Source organism: Schistocerca gregaria, chromosome 5, assembly GCF_023897955.1.
Source record: "Schistocerca gregaria isolate iqSchGreg1 chromosome 5, iqSchGreg1.2, whole genome shotgun sequence".
Classification (NCBI taxonomy): Eukaryota; Metazoa; Arthropoda; class Insecta; order Orthoptera; family Acrididae; genus Schistocerca; species Schistocerca gregaria.
The window spans coordinates 7,624,573-7,647,742 of NC_064924.1; the positions used below are offsets into that span (position 1 = coordinate 7,624,573).

Here is a 23,170-nt window from a genome sequence, read left to right on the forward strand (position 1 = left end):
TGGCCTTTGGCGCCTGCGTGGTAAGATCATGTCAAAAAGTGATCCAAACATCACTTCCCTCCCAATAGCTGAGCAGTCCCCACCACTCTCACTGATTGGAAAGTAGGCTGTCTCACTAGCTCACTGCTCCCCATCACTCCCAGGGACCAGATTGCAAGGTAGCTCACTAGCTCACTGCTCCCAACCATTCTTAAGGATCAAATTAAAAACTGGTTCACTGCTCCCCACCAAGGCAACTAGCTCTCGCAGATGAAATTGTATGGAGCAGACCACACAGCGACTTGAGGCGTCACTCTGTTCTTTGCGCTCTTGACACAGTGAAACAGCTTACAACTCACTTTCATGACTGAGCATGTCTCCATCCGAGTTCACCTCTTAATTCTTTGTATCCTTATTTGATCTGTTCTAATCATCATCTTCTTGTGTTGTTGCTCTTCTGTTTTCTTCTTCTGTGAGAGGCAATACTGACCTTACGTCTTATCTCTGAAGAAAGACAGTGTTGACTGGAATATTCTCTTTCAAATTCTAAAGGTGGCAGGGGTAAAATACAAGAAGCCAAAGGCTATTTACAATTTGTACAGAAACCAGATGGCAGTTATACGAGTCGAGGGACATTAAAGGGAAGCAGTGTTTGGCAAGGGCGTAAGACAGGGTTGCAGCCTCTCCCCCATGTTATTCAATCTGTATATTGAGCAAGCAGTAAAGGAAACAAATGAAAAATTTGGAGTAGGTATTAAAATCCATTGAGAAGAAATAAAAACTTTGAGGTTTGCCGATGAAATTGTAATTCTGTCATAGACAGCAAAGACTTTGACAAGAAATTGAACGGAATGGACAGTGTCTTGAAAGGAGGTTATAAGATGAACATCAACAAAAGCAAAACGAGGATAGTGGAATGTAGTCGAATTAAGTCGGGTGATGCTGAGGGAATTAGATTAGGAAAGGAGACACTTAAAGAAGTAAAGGAGTTTTGCTATTTAGGGAGCAAAATAACTGCTGATGGTCGAAGTAGAGAGGATATAAAATGTAGTCTGGCAATGGAAAGGGAAGCGTTTCTGAAGACGAGAAATTTGTTACCATCGAGTGTCAGAAAGTCGTTTCTGAAAGTATTTGTATGGAGTGTAGCCATGTATGGTAGTGAAACATGGACGATAAATAGTTTCGACGAGAAGAGAATAGAAGCTTTCGAAATGTGGTGCTACAGAAGAATGCTGCAGATTAGATGGGTAGAACACACAACTAATGGGGAGGTATTGAATAGAATTGGGGAGAAGAAGTGTTTGTGGCACACATTGACAAGAAGAAGGGACCGGTTGGTAGGACATGTTCTAAGGCATCAAGGGATCACAAATTTAGCATTGGAGGGCAGAGGGGAGGGTAAAAATTGTAGAGGGAGACCAAGAGATGAATACACTAAGCAGATTCAGAAGGATGTAGGTTGCAGTAGGAACTGGGAGATGAAGTAGCTTGCACAGGATAGAGTAGCATGGAGAGCTGCATCAAACCAGTCTCAGGACTGAAGACCGCAACAACAACAACAAGTTCACGCATGCTCTAGTTTACTATCCCTATTCCCGACTTACATCTTTAAGTATATCTTATTAGATATGATGAAATTAAGTAGGAAGTCTGAAGCTGTCGACAATCTGGCATTGAAATGAATTCAGTGCACGTTAGATCCGGACCATGAGTCAGCGCGCTTCCCTCCTCAATTTGTCGCACACTGCTTATGTAGTGCCGCCTGTACATATTTATTGCGCGCAGCGTCACACTGATAACTGCTAGAGTTCGGAAGAGAGAATGCAACTGCAAGAAAACGATCTCAATGGCCATAAAGGAGTATTTACACTGAAACGCCAAGAACCTGGTATAGGCATGCCTATTCAAATACAGAGATACTTAAACAGGCAGAAGACGGCGTTGGTTTCGGTATATAAGACAAAAAGTGTTTGGCGCAGTTAATACATCGGTTACTGCTGCTAAAATGGCATATTATCAAAATCTGAGTGAGTTTAAACGTTGTGTTACAGTCGGTGCAGGAGCGATGGGGCATAGAACATCCGAGGTAGCGATGAAGTGGGGACTTTCCTGTACGACCATTTCACGAGAGTACCGTCAATATCAGGAATACGGTGAAACATCAAATCTCCGACATCACTGCGGCCGAAAAATATCCTGCGAGAACGGGACCAACGACGACTGAACAGAATCGTTGAAGATAGAAGTCCGACGACCCTTGCACAAATTGATGTAGATTTCAATGCTGGGCCATCAACAAATGTCAGCGTGCAAATCATTCAACGAAACATCATCGATATGAGCTTTCTGAGCCGGAGGCCTACCCATGTACAATCGATGACTGCACGAAACGAAGCTTCACGCCTCGATTAGGCCCGTCAACACCGACCGACATTGGACTGTTGATGTCTGGAAACATATAGACTGGTGGGACGAGTCTCGTTTCAAATTGTATGGACTGGATGGACGGGTGTGGAGACAACCTCGTGAATGCATGGACTCTGCATGTCAGCAGATGACTGTTCAGGCTGGTGTGAGGCGTGTGCAGTTGTAGTGATATGGGACCCTGATACGTCTAGACACGACTCTGACATGTGACACGTACGTATCCACCCTGCGTGATCACCTAAATCCATTCATGTTTGCTGTGCATTGCGACGGAATGCAATTTCAACAGGACAATGCGACACCCCAGACGTCCAGAAGTGGCTCCAGGAACAGTCTTCAGAGTTTAAACATTTCCTGTGGCCACCAAACTCCCCAGACATGAACATTATTGAGCATATCCGGATGCCTTGCAACGTGCTCTTCAGAAGAGATCTCCAACCCCTCGTACTGTTACGGATTTATGGACAGCCCTACAGGATTCATGGTATCAGTTCCCTTCGGCAATACTTCAGGCATCAGTCGAGTCCATACCATGTCGTGCTGCGGCACTTCTGCTTGCTCACGTGGCCCTACACGATATGACGCAGGTGTACCAGTTTCGTTGGCTCTTCAGAGTGTTTACCTGTTCTTTTGGACGTGTCTGAAACAATCAGATATATTTATAAATGTGTAGTGTGTGTTTAGTTTTTCTATTGGAATGCCAACTATTGGTTGTATGATTTAAATATATTTTCCAATTTCGCCGATATTTTCCAAAAATATAGCAAGGTAACGAATTTTTTATCCTTTGCTATATTTGTGTTTCCCAACTGTGGACAAGGAGATTCACCATACTTAACTTACTTCCGCTGTGTAAGAGCCAACTGCCAAACGATGGATGCTTGACTCTCTATACTCGTAGCTATGGATAACATCACTCACATTTGTGTGTTTTACGGCACCTTACAATAGCGAGATAAGTTTCTAGTTGTGGCGAAACTGATAATTGTTGCTGTTGTGCTGTGATGTCTTCGCTGCAGGTTGGTACTGGTGTTACAGGCTGGCACGACAAACCCGACGGTCCAGCTGAAAGTGGCCGTCGTCGACGGTGGGGCGACCAGGGCAAGAGTGAACAGTGGCAAAGGAAGCCGCGCAAGTGCGCAAGCGCGGGTTCGGGCGGGCACCATCATGGTACTACCCGCTCCCACGGACGTCGTATCAGAGTGAGTCACGCTTCTTCCTAGCCATGATTCCTCTACCGTTTACAGGGTACTCAACAAAGGACTCGCTGATTTTTTAAATTAAATTAACAATACCGCAGCCCAGACAGCAACTGTATGAGAAGGCAGAGGGTCCGCCTCACGCAAATGCGATTTTCGGAACTCGACAATCGCCAGTTTTGTTTATTCAGAAATCTCTTCAGTTGGAAGTGTGCCCCATCTGTGAACCACAGACAAACAAAACCGAATATTTCGTTACCAAGAATTGCAGATATTAGGTGCGGTTCACACTAAGACGATACACGACGCGATTAGACACCTTGCAATAAAGGTCGCGCGATGCGACGCTCAGGCGACTCGTCGTACGACAAGCAACGAGAGAACATGAATCACGTCTCAGTTTTAGTCGCAATCATAACTGTTTAAACCCTAGAAACTGGAAACGAAGGGGAAGTACTAGGTGTACCTGTACGATACTATAAATGACATAGTTCGGCTCTGATCTCTCGTTATCTCTCTCAGCAATAACGCAGATTCCACGCATTCAACAGGGTGAGTCCAGTTTCCACTTTTTCGATCAACTAGTGTCGGCTATGAAGAAGTCTTCTCGGGTTACCAGCAGAGTTCAGGCAACGTCCTGCGGCAAAATTCCTGTTGTGAATTTTACAAATTTTCCCGGCGAATTGACTGTTTAATCAAATGTGGGGCTTGCAGCCGGTCGTCGTTCAATACTTCGCAAGAAATTTCCACTGGGCACCTACCAGTCATCTTCAGGTGAGCTGTCGCAGACTGGTGAAAACGTCCTCCGTTCCGCAATATATAGCGTACTGTAACTATACCAAACTGCCCGCCGGCAGCGCTCTCGCTGGTGCAATAGCGAAACTCAGTCGCCCTCTGCGTTGCTGTTTGCCTGTTCGTCATCTTCACCTGAAGACGAAGAGTAGGAAACTTGTCGAAACGTTGCCGCAGAACGACTCGGCTGACAAACCATTATCTAAATTCGCCGAGAAAGCCTGTATGCTCATTTAGTACCAGATACTCTTAAAAAGCAAGTCAGAAACTTTTGATTCGATACTTCTGCTGAGAAGCTTCTCGTTACAATAAATTAATTTGGTGGAAGTGTTTGAATGATGACAAAAAATCTTCCATGAAAGGGTTTTTATTTAGGTTATCTAGTATGGAACTTTCGTCAGTGTAGTACATTTGCAGATTAAGAAATCTAGGGTAGTATTTCTACAACTGTTAAATTTCGCAAGTAGTATACGATTCAGCTTGAGTGATGTTCAGAAAAACGTTGCCGGATTTGAAGTGACATAAGTCACCATAAGTGGTGTAACAGTGGGTATCAAGTCTGCGTAGGGCTAGAAAATGAGTCAAAGATGATGATGATGATGAGCGTCCCGGTTAGTGCTGCTCGGCCTCGTCTTGCTGGTCACTCCAGAGTAAAACGAATTACACTTTCAAATATCTTTTACGTCTGTTATAGTTTGCTGCAATCGGAGAGCAATAACAGCAGATAATATTTATAACTGATTACTAACTATACTTTCAAGTATTGTAATTTATTCCCGAATTTAAACTTAGCTATAATAGGTACCGATGAAAAACCTACAGCGGCATTGAAAATTTGTGCCGGACTGCGACTCGAATCTGGGCTTCCCGGTTATCGCGAAACTCAAAACTGTGCATTGCTGCCATAATACGGTAGTCCAGAAACGCATGCTGTTCGATAACGTACACCATTTCAACCTCTCACTTCAAAATGCTGACCTCCTATCACGTTTCGGTGGTTGAAGTGATCGTCCACTTCTTCGGGGTACTATCGATTTACATTACGTTTTGCTATTACAGCGCCATCTGTTGGCAGCATTTGTAACTACTACTTCCGAACTTATGTATAAAATTCTTATAGCTTTGGCAATAAACGCACCATTCGTTACATTCTTCTGTCGGTCTTTTTCTTTCATATTATTTAATGGTAAAATCAGTAAGTGCTTTGTTGGCCACCCTACATAAGTGAAAACCTCACTCCTTGCGTGACAGGGGCCTCAAAGCCTTTCCAAGGTTTGCTGTACTAGTTTGAACTGTTGCGGCAGCACGTGACAAGACCTCGGTGTTCTGCTACTAACTCATTTCCCCTACGCATCTATCTACTGTTTCCGTACTGAGGAACACAGCGATAGCAACATATAGCACACTGTTGACACGAAACACCAGATAAAAATTTAGTCACTTACACGTGATATCACGCTATCACCTTTTAACACGGTCTATAACATTCATAATGGCCTCAATACATGTAGATGAGTTGCTTCCGCTAAAATCAGCTGACTCCTCTCACTGGTGATTAGATCAGATAGATGCATCAAATAGGGTATGTTGATTCCCCCCTTTCACTCAGCCTTTCAGATGGACATATCCGTTTCCTATGGGAGTAAGTTCATGTGACTTAGCGGTCCGGTGGAGGTGCGATTGGATGACAGTGTTCATCAAACCAGAAACGTAGGTGGGCTGCCCGGATGTTGACATCTTGGAAAAGGGCGATGTCTACAGCAGACTCCTCTCACAGCTGTTGATTAAAGATAAACATTTGGCCACCGAGAAGGTTGAAATACTGGTTGATGTTCACGATAACCTGAAAGCGTGGGCCTAAATCATGTTACGAGAACCACCTCTAATACATCAGAGGAACTTATCTGGTCTAAACCACACCCTCCATACACTAAGAGTCAACCACTTCATTGGGACGTTTCTATGCTCCACGCCCTTCATTATTTGAAAACACAAAATCATGTCGCGTTAGGTCAGACTACTCACCTCCAGTCGGCTTCTTTGCAGTTTCACTGATGATTGTCCTACTCAAGACGTGCAATAGTGTGCCGCTCTGAGCAATGGCCTATTACAACCTTGCAATGTTCATTGCAAGTAGTTTGCACTGCGTCACTTTGATGAGCAAGTACGATTTACAACACTGAATAATTAAGTACCCGAGAGGTTCTAGGCGCTTCAGTCTGGAACCGCGCGACCGCTACGGTGGCAGGTTCGAACCCTGCCTCGGGCATGGATGTCTGTAGTAAGGTTTAATTGCTTTTAAGTTCTAGGGGGACTGATGACCTCAGATGTTAAGTCCCATAGTGCTCAGAGCCATTTGAACCATTTTAATTAAGTACGATTAATTGGACCGTCATTGTTTGGTACACGTTTGATGTTACCCTACAGTTTTCTAGTCCCCGTTCACTATCGTACCTGATTATATGTTCTAAAGTTCCAGAGAGATACTGTACATATAGTTTTACCGCAGCTAACTTAATATTTTATTGCATAGATTACTTAGTTCTTAATGGAATGCTCATACGTACACGTGATTTTCAAGTAATAGTACTCGGAAGTAATTACTATTAAGTATTTGGTTACGCAAATGCGGTAAAACTAAACATCTTTTAACTATATTGTTTCTAGCCTACTGGAGTTTATTTCACAGTGTGCTTTTGAAATTTATTGCACCGCGCGAATGATATTGTGCAGGCTTGTACCAATGTATTATAGAAAAATCAATTCACACTAATGCTATTCAAAATTAATATGGGAATTGGTGTTAAGAACAAAACCTTGCACTCACCGCCACGCGGTCTAAGGCGCTGCAGTCATGGACTGTGCGGCTGGTCCCGGCGGATGTTCGAGTCCTCCCTCGGGCGTGGGTGTTGTGTTTGTCCTTAAGATAATTTAGGTTAAGTTGTGTGTAGGCTTAAGGACTGACGACCTTAGCAGTTACGTCCCATAAGGTTTCACACACATTTGAACATTTTGTTAGTGGCCACCTCTCTTAGTAGACCCAATGCATGACAGGAAAAACGCCCCCGAAACATCACAGACCCATCTCTGGCTTGAATCTGATCTTCCATACGTTCAGCATGAAATGGTTCATTTGGCCTACGGTGCATTGTGATTTCATTTGAATATAGGCCCAAACGTGATTCGGTAAGCAACAGTACAATGTGCCAATCAGCTGCTGTCTATGTTCGATGATTGCTTCCACAGCGCCGTCCCGCAGCATTATGTGCCCGTGTGAAGAACGGCCTCTTGCGAGATAACTGACTCCAATAAAGTTCATTGCGTGCGATTTTCGCCACAATGTTCTCTCACTAACAGGTGGGGATGGACCTTCATTCATTCCTGCACTTATTTCTATTGGATTTGGATGCGATTTTGTTTCACAAGCCGTAAAACGCGCTTCCGGTAGCTCTGCCAGGATCTCTCTCCGACCTCAGTTCTGACGTAGCGTGGTCACGTGTGTTACGCCACTGCTTGGAGACACGTCGAATAGTCTTCCACAAAACACCAAAAACTTCGTCAACTTCACACAGTGTATGTCCTCGGGCATGACCAAACACGATTGCCTCTTTCGCCACTCTGTCAAGTCCTTACATTTACCCATGTTCACGTACAATGTCAGCCTGAAGCATACTCGTAAATGTCTCACTGCTTGCTACTACGTTTTCCTCACGTAGAAGCAATTGACAGCGCGGCTGAGCACGTGACCCGATCGCTGCGCCATCTGCAAAGGCTTAACGATTCATCTGCGAGTGCGCACTGGAGTGACTAACTTTTTGTACGATGAGCTTCTTATGTAACGTACTTAAATAAACGTCTGATGACGAAACAGCTCGTACACGAAACCAGCAGAATCTCTTTACTAAACAAAGGAAGATGCAAATAATTGTTACGGAAGTGGCTACATGGTGAAATAGGTGAGATATCTACTACAGTCAAAATACGTTACTTCACACAAAGGAGGCACATTTTCCTCTGCAGGAGATGCGAATTGCTCAACTCATAAACTTCAAAAATAAAGATTATAGTATTTCACTGTTTAAAATAATTTTGAATTCTAAACCTAAAATTAAAATAATTTGCAACGCTGAAATAGGAACAGAAAATCATGAAAAAGTAGAGAAAATATAGTTTTAATTGTTCATTATTAGTGTGTTCAAATATTTTTCCTGTTGTTGTAATAACACTTTCATCCTAATCACATATGTTTTACATGCCCCTGATTGTTATATGAACAGATTTTACTGAGAGATTATTTTAATGCAGACACTTTTGCACGAAAAAGGAAACTGGCACAGTTTTGAAATACATTAGTTTTTGTTAACTGGCAGACTGCAAATTCATCAAGGGTACTCCGTTCCATTACAACAGAAGCGACGTCGCTCCTAGGCGAGATACGTTACTGAGGTTTATGACAATATCGAGGAGATAGGATTTAACATGAAGAGCGTTATTCTTCAATTTTCTCAGTGAAATTTACTGGATATGCATTACAAAAGTTCTAAGTTAACCTGATGTGGACAGTCTTACAGTCAGTCGATGCTGTTGCGACAAAGTTGTCAGCATCTGCGACAATGGTCCATTAGTTCAAGTCACTACAAAAACATCGTCGATACTTAACGAGTAGCACTGGTTAAAAACACTGCTGGATAGTGTATTAATTGTAGAAAACATCCCTTTTGTTCTAATGCTATTCAGATACATCTATTTTAATACTAAAATATTATGATTTATCATTTTGTCGGTGGAGTCCGGTTTCAGCTCTTACAGAATTGGGCTGTTGTCTTGTCTTTGCACTCGTATTTCACCAAACTGACATCGTGACCTCCACAAACCACATTTCATATCATTTCTTGTCCTTGCAGGGACCACATCCTTTACTCTGTCACCTGGGCGAGCCCTGACACACTGCTGGCTTCGTGGGCAAACCGTGTGGGCAACGTAGTGCAGGTCACAAGTTACAACACAAGCTCTGGCGTCATCTACCGGGTACGTACCCTCTCTCTCTCTCTCTCTCTCTCTCTCTCTCTCTCTCTGTGTGTGTGTGTGTGTGTGTGTGTGTGTGTGTGTGTGTGTGTGTGTGTGTATTTCGTTCAGAAAGTGAAGCGTCCGCTTCTTACACTAACACAAAAGTGCTAATACGGGGATCTGGACCCATGAAATGACGATTTCGTGTTCGGGTTTTTCGTGTACGAACGAAGTAAAGACTTTCCGCTTTCAAATGACAAATTTCCTAATTAGCTTCATTCTATGTATTTCTAAATTATTTTCTAAAAATTTCTGAGACACGTCCGTCACAGCATGTACACTGAAACAATCTGTCACTGAAACTTTTACGTTATTCCACAGATAATATATCTGTCGAACCTGTTTTCATATTTGGCTAACATATTACAATAGTCAACTGTTAAGTCACCTACGGTAATTTACAGGAATAACGCAATTCTTTGTCGTTTGCTTTGTAAATTACATTCTTGGTCCAATGCAAACACAACGCTATACAGCGTTTTTATTTCTCTTAAACAAAACCGACACAGCTGTCACGTAATGCTTTATTAGCACAACACTAAGGTTGCAGTACGTAATCAAATCTTTAACAGTGAAACATAGAAATTATTGGACGCCCCATCAGTCTTCATATTGTACCAAAACTTCCTTAAAAGAGTGGTTGTCGAAATAAGAGTCGAAATAGGAGGTAGACACCCATGTTAAATACCTGACCAAAACTTTGGATACCGTTCCTTGTAAGGACTTTTACAAAACATGACAGTGATTGGGGCGTCCAATAGTCTCTACGTTTCGCCGTAAATGATTTGATTACGTACCTGAGCATGCAACTTACGGAAGCGGTTGTACTAATAAAGTGTTATTCAATAGGTTTTGCGGTACGTGCAAGGAAGGTACATACATAACCGAATAATAATAGACCTACAGGCCACGACGTGGTTGAGAATAGAACAGTGATCCAGAAAATGTACAATAAATTTATTTCCTTCTATGATCACAAACTTGTTAGATCCTCAGACTACCGGTTTCGGTTAGCAATGATTGTCTTCTGATCTGTAGCAAAATAAGGGAAAGCACTTTTACAACCAGTAGATCGTCTACAGCTTAAAACAGTAAAATAGGGCCTAATAAAAAGTATTACTGACGTGTGAACATAATGTACATTAAATATGACGAGTCACACCTGCTTTAAAAATGTGTTCTAATATATTGGACCCATAATGGCATCGACGCTCCATTATATTAGGACATGTTTTTAAAACAGGCACGCCTCGTCATATCTAAAATGCATGTCGGTAATACTTCTTATTGTGGCCTATTTTATTGTTTTAAGCTGTAGACAATTACCAGTTATAGAAATGTTCTTCCCACGTCTTTCTGCAGATCGGAAGATGTCATTGCTGACCCAAATAGGTAGTCTGCGGACATAAAAAGATCTAAATACGACATTACGTGGTAATGCGGACAGTGGTGGTGCAGTCAGATACACGAACGATGGCGGACGGCGCAGCTCGTGCTACGGTTACGGATAGCAGTGCAGCCGGTTCCAAGTGACAGTTCCGGTAAACGCATGGATGGACTTGAAGAAAGCGTGTATCCTGCAAATTACGTCTCTCGCCCGCTAAAATGTATAAGGGTCAGTCAAATCAAAACGAGACAGAGAGACAAAAAGGAAGTAAAGTTAAATGTTAATACATTTATCCCGATGAACCACAAGACGGCCAGCGCCTTCGTGGAAAGATTTCTGCGGTTGCCTACGAAACCATGATTGCACCCAGGATTGCGCCACAATACCTTTTCACACTTCCTAAAATATGGAAATCCCATGGGGAGAGATAGGGACTGTATGGAAACTGTGTAATGGTTTGCCAGCGGAAATTCCGCAGCGAAACGACGTTGGCAACGTGAGGGTGAGCATTATTCTGTAACAGTATGATGGCGTCCGTCAACGTTCCGAGCGTTTGAAGAAGATGGCGCACCTCAGTTTTTGCAAAGTGTCTAGATACTGCTGTGCGTTAATTGTAGCGCCGTGTTCCAGAAAGTCATTGAGAAATGGGCCCTCGCAGTCAAAGAAAAAAATTACTTCCCCAGAGTTGGCGTACCTATTTTTTCGACTACATTGAAGTTTCGGTGTTCAGCCCATACACATCCTCCAAACAGCCCCCCCCCCCCCCCACACGCTATTAACACATTTTTGGAGCCCTGAAGAAAGACAGTAGTGGCCACCTATATGCTTCGGCCAAAGGCTACCACGTGTCGATACCATCATGGTTCCAGAGACAACCGCAGACATTTTTCATTAAGGCGCTGACAGTCTTGCCTCGTAGTGGACTAAATCTGTTAAGAGGTATGATGATTACTTCTGAAATACACACATCAAAAAGAGTTTTGCATCACCCCGGTTCCCGGAACTCATGAAGATAGACGTTCACTGTGGATAATACATCACAGACACAGTCCCTTTGACTATTCAGATATGTGACTAAACCCGCCCAAAGATGTAAACAACCATGCATGAGCAGCGCCTATTAGACTGAGGGGGTCCGACAGCCGATCAATTCCAGTCATTCCACCGGGAACGAGTGCACGGCTCGTGTTGTCTATAGTTCAACCATGCCAAGACGGTCAATACCGCGGTTCGATGTCCGAATTGTTACTTTGTGCCAGGAAGGGCTCTCAATAAGCGAAGTGTCCAGTAGTCTCGGAGTGAACCGAAGCGATCTTGTTCGGACATGGAGCAAATACAGAGAGACAGGAACTGTCGATGACATGCCTCGCTCTGGCCTCCCTAGGGCTACTACTGCTGTGGATGGCCGCTACCTACGGCTTATGGCTCGGAGGAATCCTGATAGCAGCGCCACCATATTGAATAATGCTTTTCGTGCATCACATGGCGTTGTGTTACGACTCAAACTGTGCGCAATAGGCTGCATGATTCCCAAAGACGTACATGGCGCGATCCATCTTTGCAACCACGACACCATGCAGGGTGGTACAGATGGGCCCAGTAACATGCCGAATGGACCGCTCAGGATTGGCATCACGTTCTCTTCACCGATGAGTGCCGCATACACCTTCAACCAGACAATCGTGGGAAACGTGTTTGGAGGCAACCCGGTGAGGCTGGATGCCTTGCTGTCCAGCGAGTGCAGCAAGATGGAGGTTCCGTGCTGTTTTGGGGTGGCATTGTGTGGGGCTGACGAACGCTGCTGGAGGTCACCGAAAGCGCCGTAACGGCTGTACGACATGTGAATGCCATCCTCCGACCGATAGTGCAACCATATAGGCAGCATATGGGTGAGGCATTCATCTTCATGGACGACAGTTCGCGCCTCCATAACTTCCTTGATGATAACGACAACACTCAACTAGAGTGGTCAGCATGTTCTCCAGACATGAACCCTATTGAACATGCCTGGGATAGATTGAAAAGGGCTGTTGATGGACGACGTGAGCCACCAACCACTCTGAGGAATCTACGCCGAATCGCCGTTGAGCAGTGAGACAATATGGACCAACAGTGCCCTCATGAACCTCTGGATAGTACGTCATATTGAATACAGGCATGCATCAATGCCAGAAGACGTGCTACCGGGTATTAGAGGTACCGGTGTGTACAGCAATCAGAACCACCACTTCTGAAGGTCCCGCTGTATGGTGGTACAACATGCAATGTGTGGTTTTCATGAGGAATAAAAAGGGCGGAAATGTTGTTTATGTTGATCTCTACTCCAATTTTCTGTGCAGGTTCCGGAATTATCGGAACCGAGGTGATGCAAAAGTTTTTTTGGTGTGTGTAATAAACGGTTTACTTTTATCCATCTGCCTCGTTTTCATTTGACTGTCCCTTATATAATTTCTTGCTTACCGCAACCACCATGGCCAACTTCATTTCGCAACAAAAGGAATAAAAATTCAGAAACTAACTCGCTACCACCACGTTTAATGCTCGCACGGGCTTCGGCGTTAACAACTGAGCGTACAGAACGCTACTGAACGCTTATTGTTTGTGGAAAACTGTGTGACGCAGGTGCGCAGAAAAAACCTAAACTAGAACAGCTGTCATTTCTGAAACCAGCTATAACAGTGCTGAGGTTGTGTGTGAGGAGACATGGGCTCCAACATACAGAGCAAGGAATCCTTGCGGACCTGAAAACCCGTTTTTTCACACTGTTGCTCCGATTCTGTGTACCACCATAAAGACATGACTTGAATAGCTCAATATCGGACGCATCTCTGAAATGTGGCCTTGTTAGATCGACGACAGCTTGTGATAGACTGTTGTTATGCAAATAAAAATGCTCTGCCTTTCTGTGTATCGTGTTTGCATCAACTGCCTGGGTCCATCTGGAACATAATCCATGTGAAGGTTGCAGATTTGTAGACAGAGTATATTATCGTGATGAAATTCTATCGAGCTACCAGCCGCATGAAGTAGTCTATAATTCACGAGCTTTCGGCCGAGATCTCCTCGGCCTTTGTCAAGTGGTGTCTTACGGTTGCTGCTGCCATCCTCATACCGCCGCGCTGCCTTCTGTGGTATCACTTGCGTATGCTCCGGCGCCATATGAGATAATGTTTTTATTGCGCGCCCACCGGACCAGCTTCAACCTCCCGATGGCCGGGTCCCAAGCCGTGCTTCGCTACAGGCCACCGTCTTTGTTGAGGGTTTCCTCACAAATTTTTTATCTAGATTTCTTCTTTTACTATACTATACCATTTATCCCATGTAATAACATACCTCTCTTCGAATGCAATACGACGTCCGTTGCCTAGAAAATGTTCTGCTACCACTGATTTCGCAGAGAACCGTAGGAGAAAGCATCTCTCGTGTTCTACACAGCCCTATTCAATAACACCCGCAGTCTATCCAACATAAAACTCTCGTCACCCACACCCACGTCCACACTTCTGGTGTTCCGCGGTCTACATCACCTTTCAGAGACCTCCTGAGCTGTCTAATTTTTCTTGGAGCCCTGAAGAACGGAACGTTTTTACGCCTCTTCAAGAGGTGCCTAATTTATCGTCTCCATGAGCCACAGAAAGGAAAAATCGCAAGCTTCTTCATGTGTTCGTCGATGTCCTTCTGTTTACGTGTTTTCGGGAAGATTATTTGCGGTTGTTCTAGCCGTTTTCCTTCAATAGTTTCCCTAAGTGGCACAGTCCGTTCGTCAGGTTTTCAGCGTCTGAGACGGCTCGACGCACCAAGCTCCTCAGGATACAACGTGGTGGTAGCTGTCAGTGTGCAGATATCTGTCCTTGTGGGCGGGTTTCGGACAAGAACTGTAGCTGAAACACCCATCTGCTTTGCGGTGGACGAGGACGTCGACGAACGGTAATGCACCATCTGTCTCTAACTCCATCATGAACTAGATGTTGTCATGGATGTTCTTGATGTGACCCAAGAACCCTCTAATCTTTTCAAGTCCACGGATCAGACAACGAACGTCTCGTCAACGTAACGGTGAAAGAAACTAGTACAGTTTTATGCTGGACAGACTATGCGCTGTCTAGAACACGATACATATCTTCGCCACCGGTACCATGAGAAATCAGCGATAGCAGAGTATGCTGTAGGAAACGGAAATCATGCTACAGCGAAGAGACATCTCCTATTACACGGACTACAGTCTCTGGAATAGCGTAATAAAAGAAGTGAGGAATATAAAAATTTGTGACACCACCCCCAATAAAGACGGTGGCGTGCAACTAAGCATGGCTTGGGACCCATATGTCAGAAAGCTGAAGCGGGCGCGGCGGACGCACAACGAAAACATTCCGCTGTATGGCGCTGGAACGAGCACCAGCGACGTCACAGAAGGTAGTGCGACTATATGGGGATGGTAGCAGCAACTAAGACAGTTGCCAGGAGCGCTCGGCCGGAATCTCGTAGATATTAAATCGCCGAGAAATCGGGCATTCGTTGATTATACACCGAAGCGTCAAAGAAATGGGTGTAGGCAAGCGTGTTCAAGTACAGAGATAAGTAAACAGGCAGAATACGGAACCGCGGTCGGCAACGTCTACATAAGACAACAGTATGTATTGCTGTTGTTATATTGGTTACTGCTGCTTATCAAGATTTACATGTTTGAACGTGGTGTTACAGTCGGGGCATGAGCGATGGGACAGATCATATCAGAGTTTACCGTAAATGACGGGAAACCGGTAAAACATCAAATCTCCGACATCGCTGCAGCCTCAAAAAGATCCTGCAACAACGGGACCAACGGCGACTGAAGATAACCGTTCAACGTGACGGAAGTGCAACCCTTCCGCAGATTGCGACATATTTCAATGCTGGGTCATCAACAAGTGTCAGCATACGAACCATTGAACGAAACATCTATATGGGCTTTCGGAGCTGAAGGCCCAGTAGTGCAGTTGATGACTGCACGACACAAGGCTTTATACCTCGCCTGGGCCCGTCAACATCGACATTGACTATTGATGGCTGGAAACATGTTGCCTGGTGGGACGAGTCTCGTTTCAAATTGTATCGAGCGGATGGACGTGCACGAGTATGGATGCCTCCTCATGAATCCCTGGACCCTGCATGTCATCAGGGGACTGTTCAAACTGGTGGAGGCTCTGTAATGGTGTGATATGGGACCCCTGATAAGTCTACATACGACTCTGATAGGCGACACCTACGTAAGCATCCTGTCTAATCACCTGCATCCATTAATGTCCATTGCGCATTCGGAGAGATTTGGACAATTCCAACAGAACAATGCGACACCTCACACACAGAATTGCTACTGAATGGCTCCAGCAACGCTCTTCTGAGTTTAAACACTTCCGCTGGCCACCAAACTCTTCATACATGAACACTATTGAGCATATCTGGAATGCCTTGCAACGTGCTGTTCAGAAGAGACCCCTATCCCCCCGTACTCTCACGTATTTATGGACAGCCCTGCAGGATTCATGGTGTCAGTTCCAGCATTACTTCAGACAGTAGTCGAATCAATGCCACGTCTTGCTGCGGCACTTCTGCGTGCTCACGGGGGCTACACTATATAAGGCAGGTGTAACAGTTTCTTTCGCTCTTCAATGTATTACACTCTGTAGTTTGGAGTATGTGATGCTATTGCTACTTATTACGAAGGAATTATTATTGTCACGTATAGGACAGAAGGAAGAACGGTGGGAATAAGTAAAACAGTTTGGGTATGCAAGATAGGCTAAATCTGCCAAAAGGAACATAGATCAAGAGTTACCAAGGGACTCGTAAATTCCTTCCTAGAGTCCGGTACGTTTAAACTTGAAACACCAGTTCCCAGAAATGTTCCTTTTTTGATTCGAAACGAAGATTTCATACGAACTTTGGGAGGCAAAAACTTAAAAATTTTAGTGTTTGTAGCGTATAACATCGACATTTTATCATAGTCCTGTGATAAAACAATAGAAAATGAGAGATCACTGCCAGTAGCATCTGTTGAAAGTCCTGTTTGATTTAATCTTGTAAGCTATGAATATTTGAACAATAATTACCATTGAACTGAAATGCCTTTGATAACCAACATGTTATTTCCCACAGCCCATCTTCAAAAGACAAATAAATAAAAGTTAGTTCGGTTAAATTAGCCATGCCAGATGCACTGGGGTCCAGGTCCCCTTAATACACGTAACTGTAGTTCCATGGTGACGATGTTGTGGTCTTGAGACATGTTTAAGGTGCATATGGTGTTTTGGAAGCAGGGCCTCAAGGAGACACGTCCAGACGGCTGGATCGAGGTGACGCCGGCTCACTTCAGAGCGGGCAATGAGAGCACGTTCGTGACGATAGCCTGGGAGGAACAGCCAGACGACGAGGAAGAGGCCAGCTTCCCGCAGGTGGTGGCCGTCACAAACGGCAACAAGAAGCCCCTTACCTCGGGCCGCTTCACCGTCACACAGATCTACGGCTGGGATCCCAAGGGATACGTGTAAGTTGCAGCCAGCAGCAGCGTTGGCTAACATAGTTAGAATTTGTTGACTGTAGCTCTTCAAAGCAACGATGGCGGTTATGACTGGAACCACCGGTTCTCCGATAAACCAGGTTTTTCAACGCCATTTCAACCTGTGTGTTGAAACCGGTCAGAATAACCGGTTTCTGAAATGATCGATTTTCACTTTTTTATTGCTATTATTAACTCCAGGAAAAGTAGAAATCGAACAAATATTAATAAACTTTTACTACTTTAGTTCCAAGATTCATAGGATCAAAACATTGAATTAAATATCCAAATAAAAGGAAACTTAGTAGGTTTTCTCTAAAAGTGACAACTGTTTGAATACTGCACAAAGAAAAAAAAAACAAAAGTTTTCTCCTGTTCATATAAAGTTTTGAAAGTGTACTCAAAAACCATGTTGTTACCGAGGATCATACCAGTATTTAGGCATTACGAATAGTCAGTGCTAAAGGGTGAAACCTGACGTTGCAGAGTTCTGCTTCTTTTTGGATAAATTTTTCTGGAATCAGCGGCTACAAACAAACATATTACGTAGACACAGGCAGCCGACAATCTACTTTCTAGGATTATTGCAAGCAATGAATGAATCGTTAAATTTAAAGTTTTTTTCTTATATTATGTTGAAAGTTTGTTGAGGCTCCTCCCGTTCTCAACCTTTTGAAGCCAATGGACCATTGTACTTCATTGATATCACACTTCATAAAATCTTTCCAGACTAGGGACCGGCTGAGGTGGCCGAGCGGTTCAAGGCGCTTCAGTTTGTAACCGCGCGACCGCTACGGTCGCAGGTTCGAATGCTGCCTTGGGGAAGGATGTGTGTGATGTCCTTAGGTTAGTTAGGTTTACGTAGTTCTAAGTTCTAGGGGACTAATGACCTCAGAAGTTAAGTCCCATAGTGCTCAAAGCCATTTTGAACCAGACTAGGGATGACGCCACTCTGTAATATATCTAACGTGCGACGGCGACAGCGAGAAGTAGCAATCGACCAGATGGGGCAGGTCTTGCACTCTGGATGTACACAGGTACCATCTAACAGGCCACACCACACTGTAACATGCACACTACTGTACCATTTCTTATGCCATGTGTGTAAGGCTCATTTTTGTCGGCATTGTTATAAAACTAGAACTGACTGCTGTTCCCGTTTTTTTTTACGATAACGCAATATTTATAAACAATGGAAATTTTACGAATAAAAATCACTTTCTTACAAAAAGGTTTATTTAAAAACCAAAAATTTTTGCATTGCTGCTGTGGCTAATAGATATTTTGGTTTTTACCCGGTTAGTAGAAAAAATAAATGCTATAACCGAAACCAAACGTCAAAAATACTGGTTATTAGGAGCTAAAATGCCGGTATCAGTTTTAACCGTTGTGTTCTTCCCATCCCTATTTCACAATGTCATTACTATGGTGCCAGTACTACCCAAAAAGTGTTTCTCTTGAAGTCTGAGGTAAGAATGTGTAAGAAATTAAAGCTATGCACCTGGCGTGGCGTGGCGGTGCTCTCGCGGACGGGGCATTGCGATAGGGGTAGTGCAGTTCTACACCTGAAGCCAGCACGAAAACGCCACTCTTGCGTAACTTATAAGTTACAGCTAGGAAGCCTACAAACGATCATATTAAATTGGTACGCCAGTACGACTATTAATCCGACAAGTCAATCGCTTTATTATTAAAAGTACTGTAGATTTCAGATTTACACTCAAATTACAACAGAAAGAGTCATTTGTTTTCACGCGACCAGTAAGCATTGTTTCCCTTGCCCTTCTGCCATGCTAAAATTAGCTTTATCTGCCAAAACCTAATGGGTTTATACAATTTAAATGTATTTTATTCATAATTGATGAAGCTGAACTCTGTGACGGTTCCTTTACAGGGTGTAGATTAATAATAGTCGCTACCTGTCAAAACAGGTGATTTTTGACCCACGACTGGTTTCTGCCCTTGTGCCCATCTTCTGGTGGTTAAAATTCATGTACATGATTCCATACTCCGTGTTGCAGATCACTGTTGATATGAAAATAAAATATGACGACTCAGACACTAGTGAAACATTTGGAAGTGGCTAAGAGACATGTGTTATAATATGTTATAGTAATTACACATAGCTGATGAATGCACATCGTTTTCACATTGCATTGATCACATGTTTACAAAAACATTTCGCTTTCTATACGTTAACTGTGTATTACTCACTAAGCTAATTATTGGTGCTTCTATGTTATGTCTTCAATAAAGCAGTGCCACTTGAGACGTCAGTAAATTCAGAACCCCAAGCACTCAGTGCATCCAGTGTTCTTACATAGGCAGAGAGGTTACGTTAAAGAAGTGTAGATACATTAACGATATTACAAATTATGAAAACGAGTTGCTTACATGTTTGTGGAACCAAACTGTCATTTATAACATCAAGAATTTTATGTGAGATTAAATAGACACTGTCGTACTTCCTTTTTTTCTTTAAGAAATTGATGTGCTTGAGGGTTGCCACGAGTTAGTTTCTTACTTTATAAAATATTTCATTAAAGATGTGAATCAATGACTATTTACAGGGTCTACAGGTTGTGGTGATTTGAAGCTATGAATTTAAATTATGAACGCTTCAAGAAGATTAATTTTCTGTAGTTTCATCTCAGTAACATGTTAATACAGTTGTAATACCGACAGAATCCTGAAACAGTCTATTATTAAATTTTTGACAAGTCAGGCCATTATCTTATGGATATCCCATAAGGGAGCAATTGACAGGAATGGGGGAAAGAAATACAGTAGAAGAAGAATGGGTAGCTTTGAGGGATGAAGTAGTGAAGGCAGCAGAGGATCAAGTAGGTAAAAAGACGAGGGCTAGTAGAAATCCTTGGGTAACAGAAGAAATATTGAATTTAATTGATGAAAGGAAAAAATGTGAAAATGCAGTAAATGAAGCAGTCAAAAAGGAATACAAGCGTCTCAAAAATGAGATCAACAGGAAGTGCAAAATGGGTAAGCAGGGATGGCTAGAGGACAAATGTAATAATGTAGAGGCTTATCTCACTAAGGGTAAGATAGATACTGCCTACAGGAAAATTAAAGAGACCTTTCGGAAAAGAGAGCCATTTGTATGGATATCAAGAGCTCAGATGGAAACCCAGTCCTAAGCAAACAGGGGAAAGCAGAATGGTGGAAGGAGTATATAGAGGGTCTATACAAGGGTGATTTACTTGAGGACAATATTATGGAAATGGAAGAGGATGTAGATGAAGAAGAAATGGGAGATACGATACTGCGTGAAGAGTTTGACAGAGCACTGAAAGACCTGAGTCGAAACAAGGCCCCCGGAGTAGACAACATTCCATTAGAACTACTGACGGCCTTGAGAGAGCCAGTCCTGACAAAACTCTACCATCTGGTGAGCAAAATGTACGAGACAGGCGAAATACCCTCAATCTTCAAGAAGAATATAATAATTCCAATCCCAAACAAAGCAGGTGCAGACAGATGTGAAAATTTCCGAACTATCAGTTTAATAAGTCACAGCTGCAAAACACTAACACGAATTCTTTACAGACGAATGGAAAAACTGGTGGAAGCCGACCTCGGGGAAGATCAGTTTGGATTCCGTAGAAATGTTGAAACACGTGTGGCATGCGTATATGCCACTGGAGTCCCAACACACGAAAAATTTGGCTGATTATGGGAAGTTTTTAATAAACTGGGCTCGCTTTAGTAATCACTGAAATAACACCACATACCTCATCGACAAGTGAAGTATTGCTTAGTTTCCTTCTCCACTTAATGCGACAAATTCTTGTATGACCATCAGCTGTTATAGTGACTGTTATTGGAGAAACTGAGACAGTGAAACAAATGGAAAATTTAATGATGAACTGTATCACCCACGTTTTCAGCAACGTATTTAACTTTCCGATGTAAGGGAAAATGTTGTCAATGAGTGGCTATAGGAGGACTGTGGATTACTTGTAGAGATTTAATAAGCGGCACTTTCATGTACGTACTGATAACTGTGAACGCAGTGGATGGGTGGGAGCAAAAAATCCTGTTAGGTTGGAACACAGTGTTAATGATGAACCACTCGACTTGGTTACAAAGATTAAATAACTAGGTGTTTTGTTGTAAAACGGCCTGAAATGGAACGAGAACAAAGTCATTTCTATAATAGAATGTATAACTACGTATTCTCTGGAGGTTGTGGAAGAACACAGCGCACACTGAACGAAACTACACTGTGATCGCTTGTGAGAGTGCTTGTTTGGGTTCAGCATAGGGTGAGATTGAAGCAGGGCGTGTGAGCAGCTAGGAAGCATGCCGGCAGACTTGTTAGCCGCAGGTTCGACCAGCACGGAAATGCACTGTGAGAGTAGATGGGAGGTTATTAGCAGGACAGCCAAACGCTGTTGAAGTTTAGAGAATGGGCGATTGTGACACCACCGCCGTCCATCTCGCATAAGGGCCTTAAGAATAAGATAAGGGATCGTAGTGAGACTCACAGGCAGTACTTTTCTCCTCACTCTCTCTGTGGCTGGAACAGAAAAAGGAATAAGCAACAATTATAACATCCCAGTCCGTATCCCAAAACACTATATAAAAACCTGAACCAAGTTTTCTGCACCTGAAAATCTTTTACAATTTATTTAATAAACAGATACCTAAATTACAACTGCCACGTCAGTTAGGTAAGCGAAGAAGATGAGCAGGGCAACAATTTTCATGTTTCAGCCCACTTGTTACCGGTTGAAAATATTTTATAAACTCTATACGACCCTGTTACACAGATGATATTCAATAGTTCTCTCTAATCAGTCGGAAGAGCAGAAAAATATGCAAATGTTACTGACGAGAAACTAGACTAATTGCCTTACGCTGTCTCCCAACACCCCCCTCCCCCCTCCTCACGCCCACATGTTCGTATAAAATACTTCTATTTTCTCCTCATAGTAGTGAAATCCTCCCCTCATGAACCATGGATCTTGCCGTTGGTGGGGAGGCTTGCGTGCCTCAGCGATATACACTCCTGGAAATGGAAAAAAGAACACATTGACACCGGTGTGTCAGATCCACCATACTTGCTCCGGACACTGTGAGAGGGCTGTACAAGCAATGATCACACGCACGGCACAGCGGACACACCAGGAACCGCGGTGTTGGCCGTCGAATGGCGCTAGCTGCGCAGCATTTGTGCACCGCCGCCGTCAGTGTCAGCCAGTTTGCCGTGGCATACGGAGCTCCATCGCAGTCTTTAACACTGGTAGCATGCCGCGACAGCGTGGACGTGAACCGTATGTGCAGTTGACGGACTTTGAGCGAGGGCGTATAGTGGGCATGCGGGAGGCCGGGTGGACGTACCGCCGAATTGCTCAACACGTGCGGCGTGAGGTCTCCACAGTACATCGATGTTGTCGCCAGTGGTCGGCGGAAGGTGCACGTGCCCGTCGACCTGGGACCGGACCGCAGCGACGCACGGATGCACACCAAGACCGTAGGAACCTACGCAGTGCCGTAGGGGACCGCACCGCCAATTCCCAGCAAATTAGGGACACTGTTGCTCCTGCGGTATCGGCAAGGACCATTCGCAACCGTCTCAATGAAGCTGGGCTACGGTCCCGCACACCGTTAGGCCGTCTTCCGCTCACGCCCCAACATCGTGCAGCCCGCCTCCAGTGGTGTCGCGACAGGCGTGAATGGAGGGACGAATGGAGACGTGTCGTCTTCAGCGATGAGAGTCGCTTCTGCCTTGGTGCCAATGATGGTCGTATGCGTGTTTGGCGC

At 43.9% G+C, this 23,170-nt stretch overlaps 1 protein-coding gene across 1 annotated transcript in view; it reads left to right on the forward strand.

Moving 5' to 3' along the window:
* The window catches only part of LOC126272661 (venom dipeptidyl peptidase 4-like), a 317,380-nt gene that overhangs the window by 192,339 nt on the left and 101,871 nt on the right, over nucleotides 1-23,170 (forward strand). The window contains exons 9-11 of the mRNA XM_049975673.1: nucleotides 3,445-3,608; nucleotides 9,302-9,425; nucleotides 17,148-17,374. Coding sequence (XP_049831630.1) covers nucleotides 3,445-3,608; nucleotides 9,302-9,425; nucleotides 17,148-17,374 — 515 coding nt within the window. The remainder of the gene's footprint in view (nucleotides 1-3,444; nucleotides 3,609-9,301; nucleotides 9,426-17,147; nucleotides 17,375-23,170) is intronic.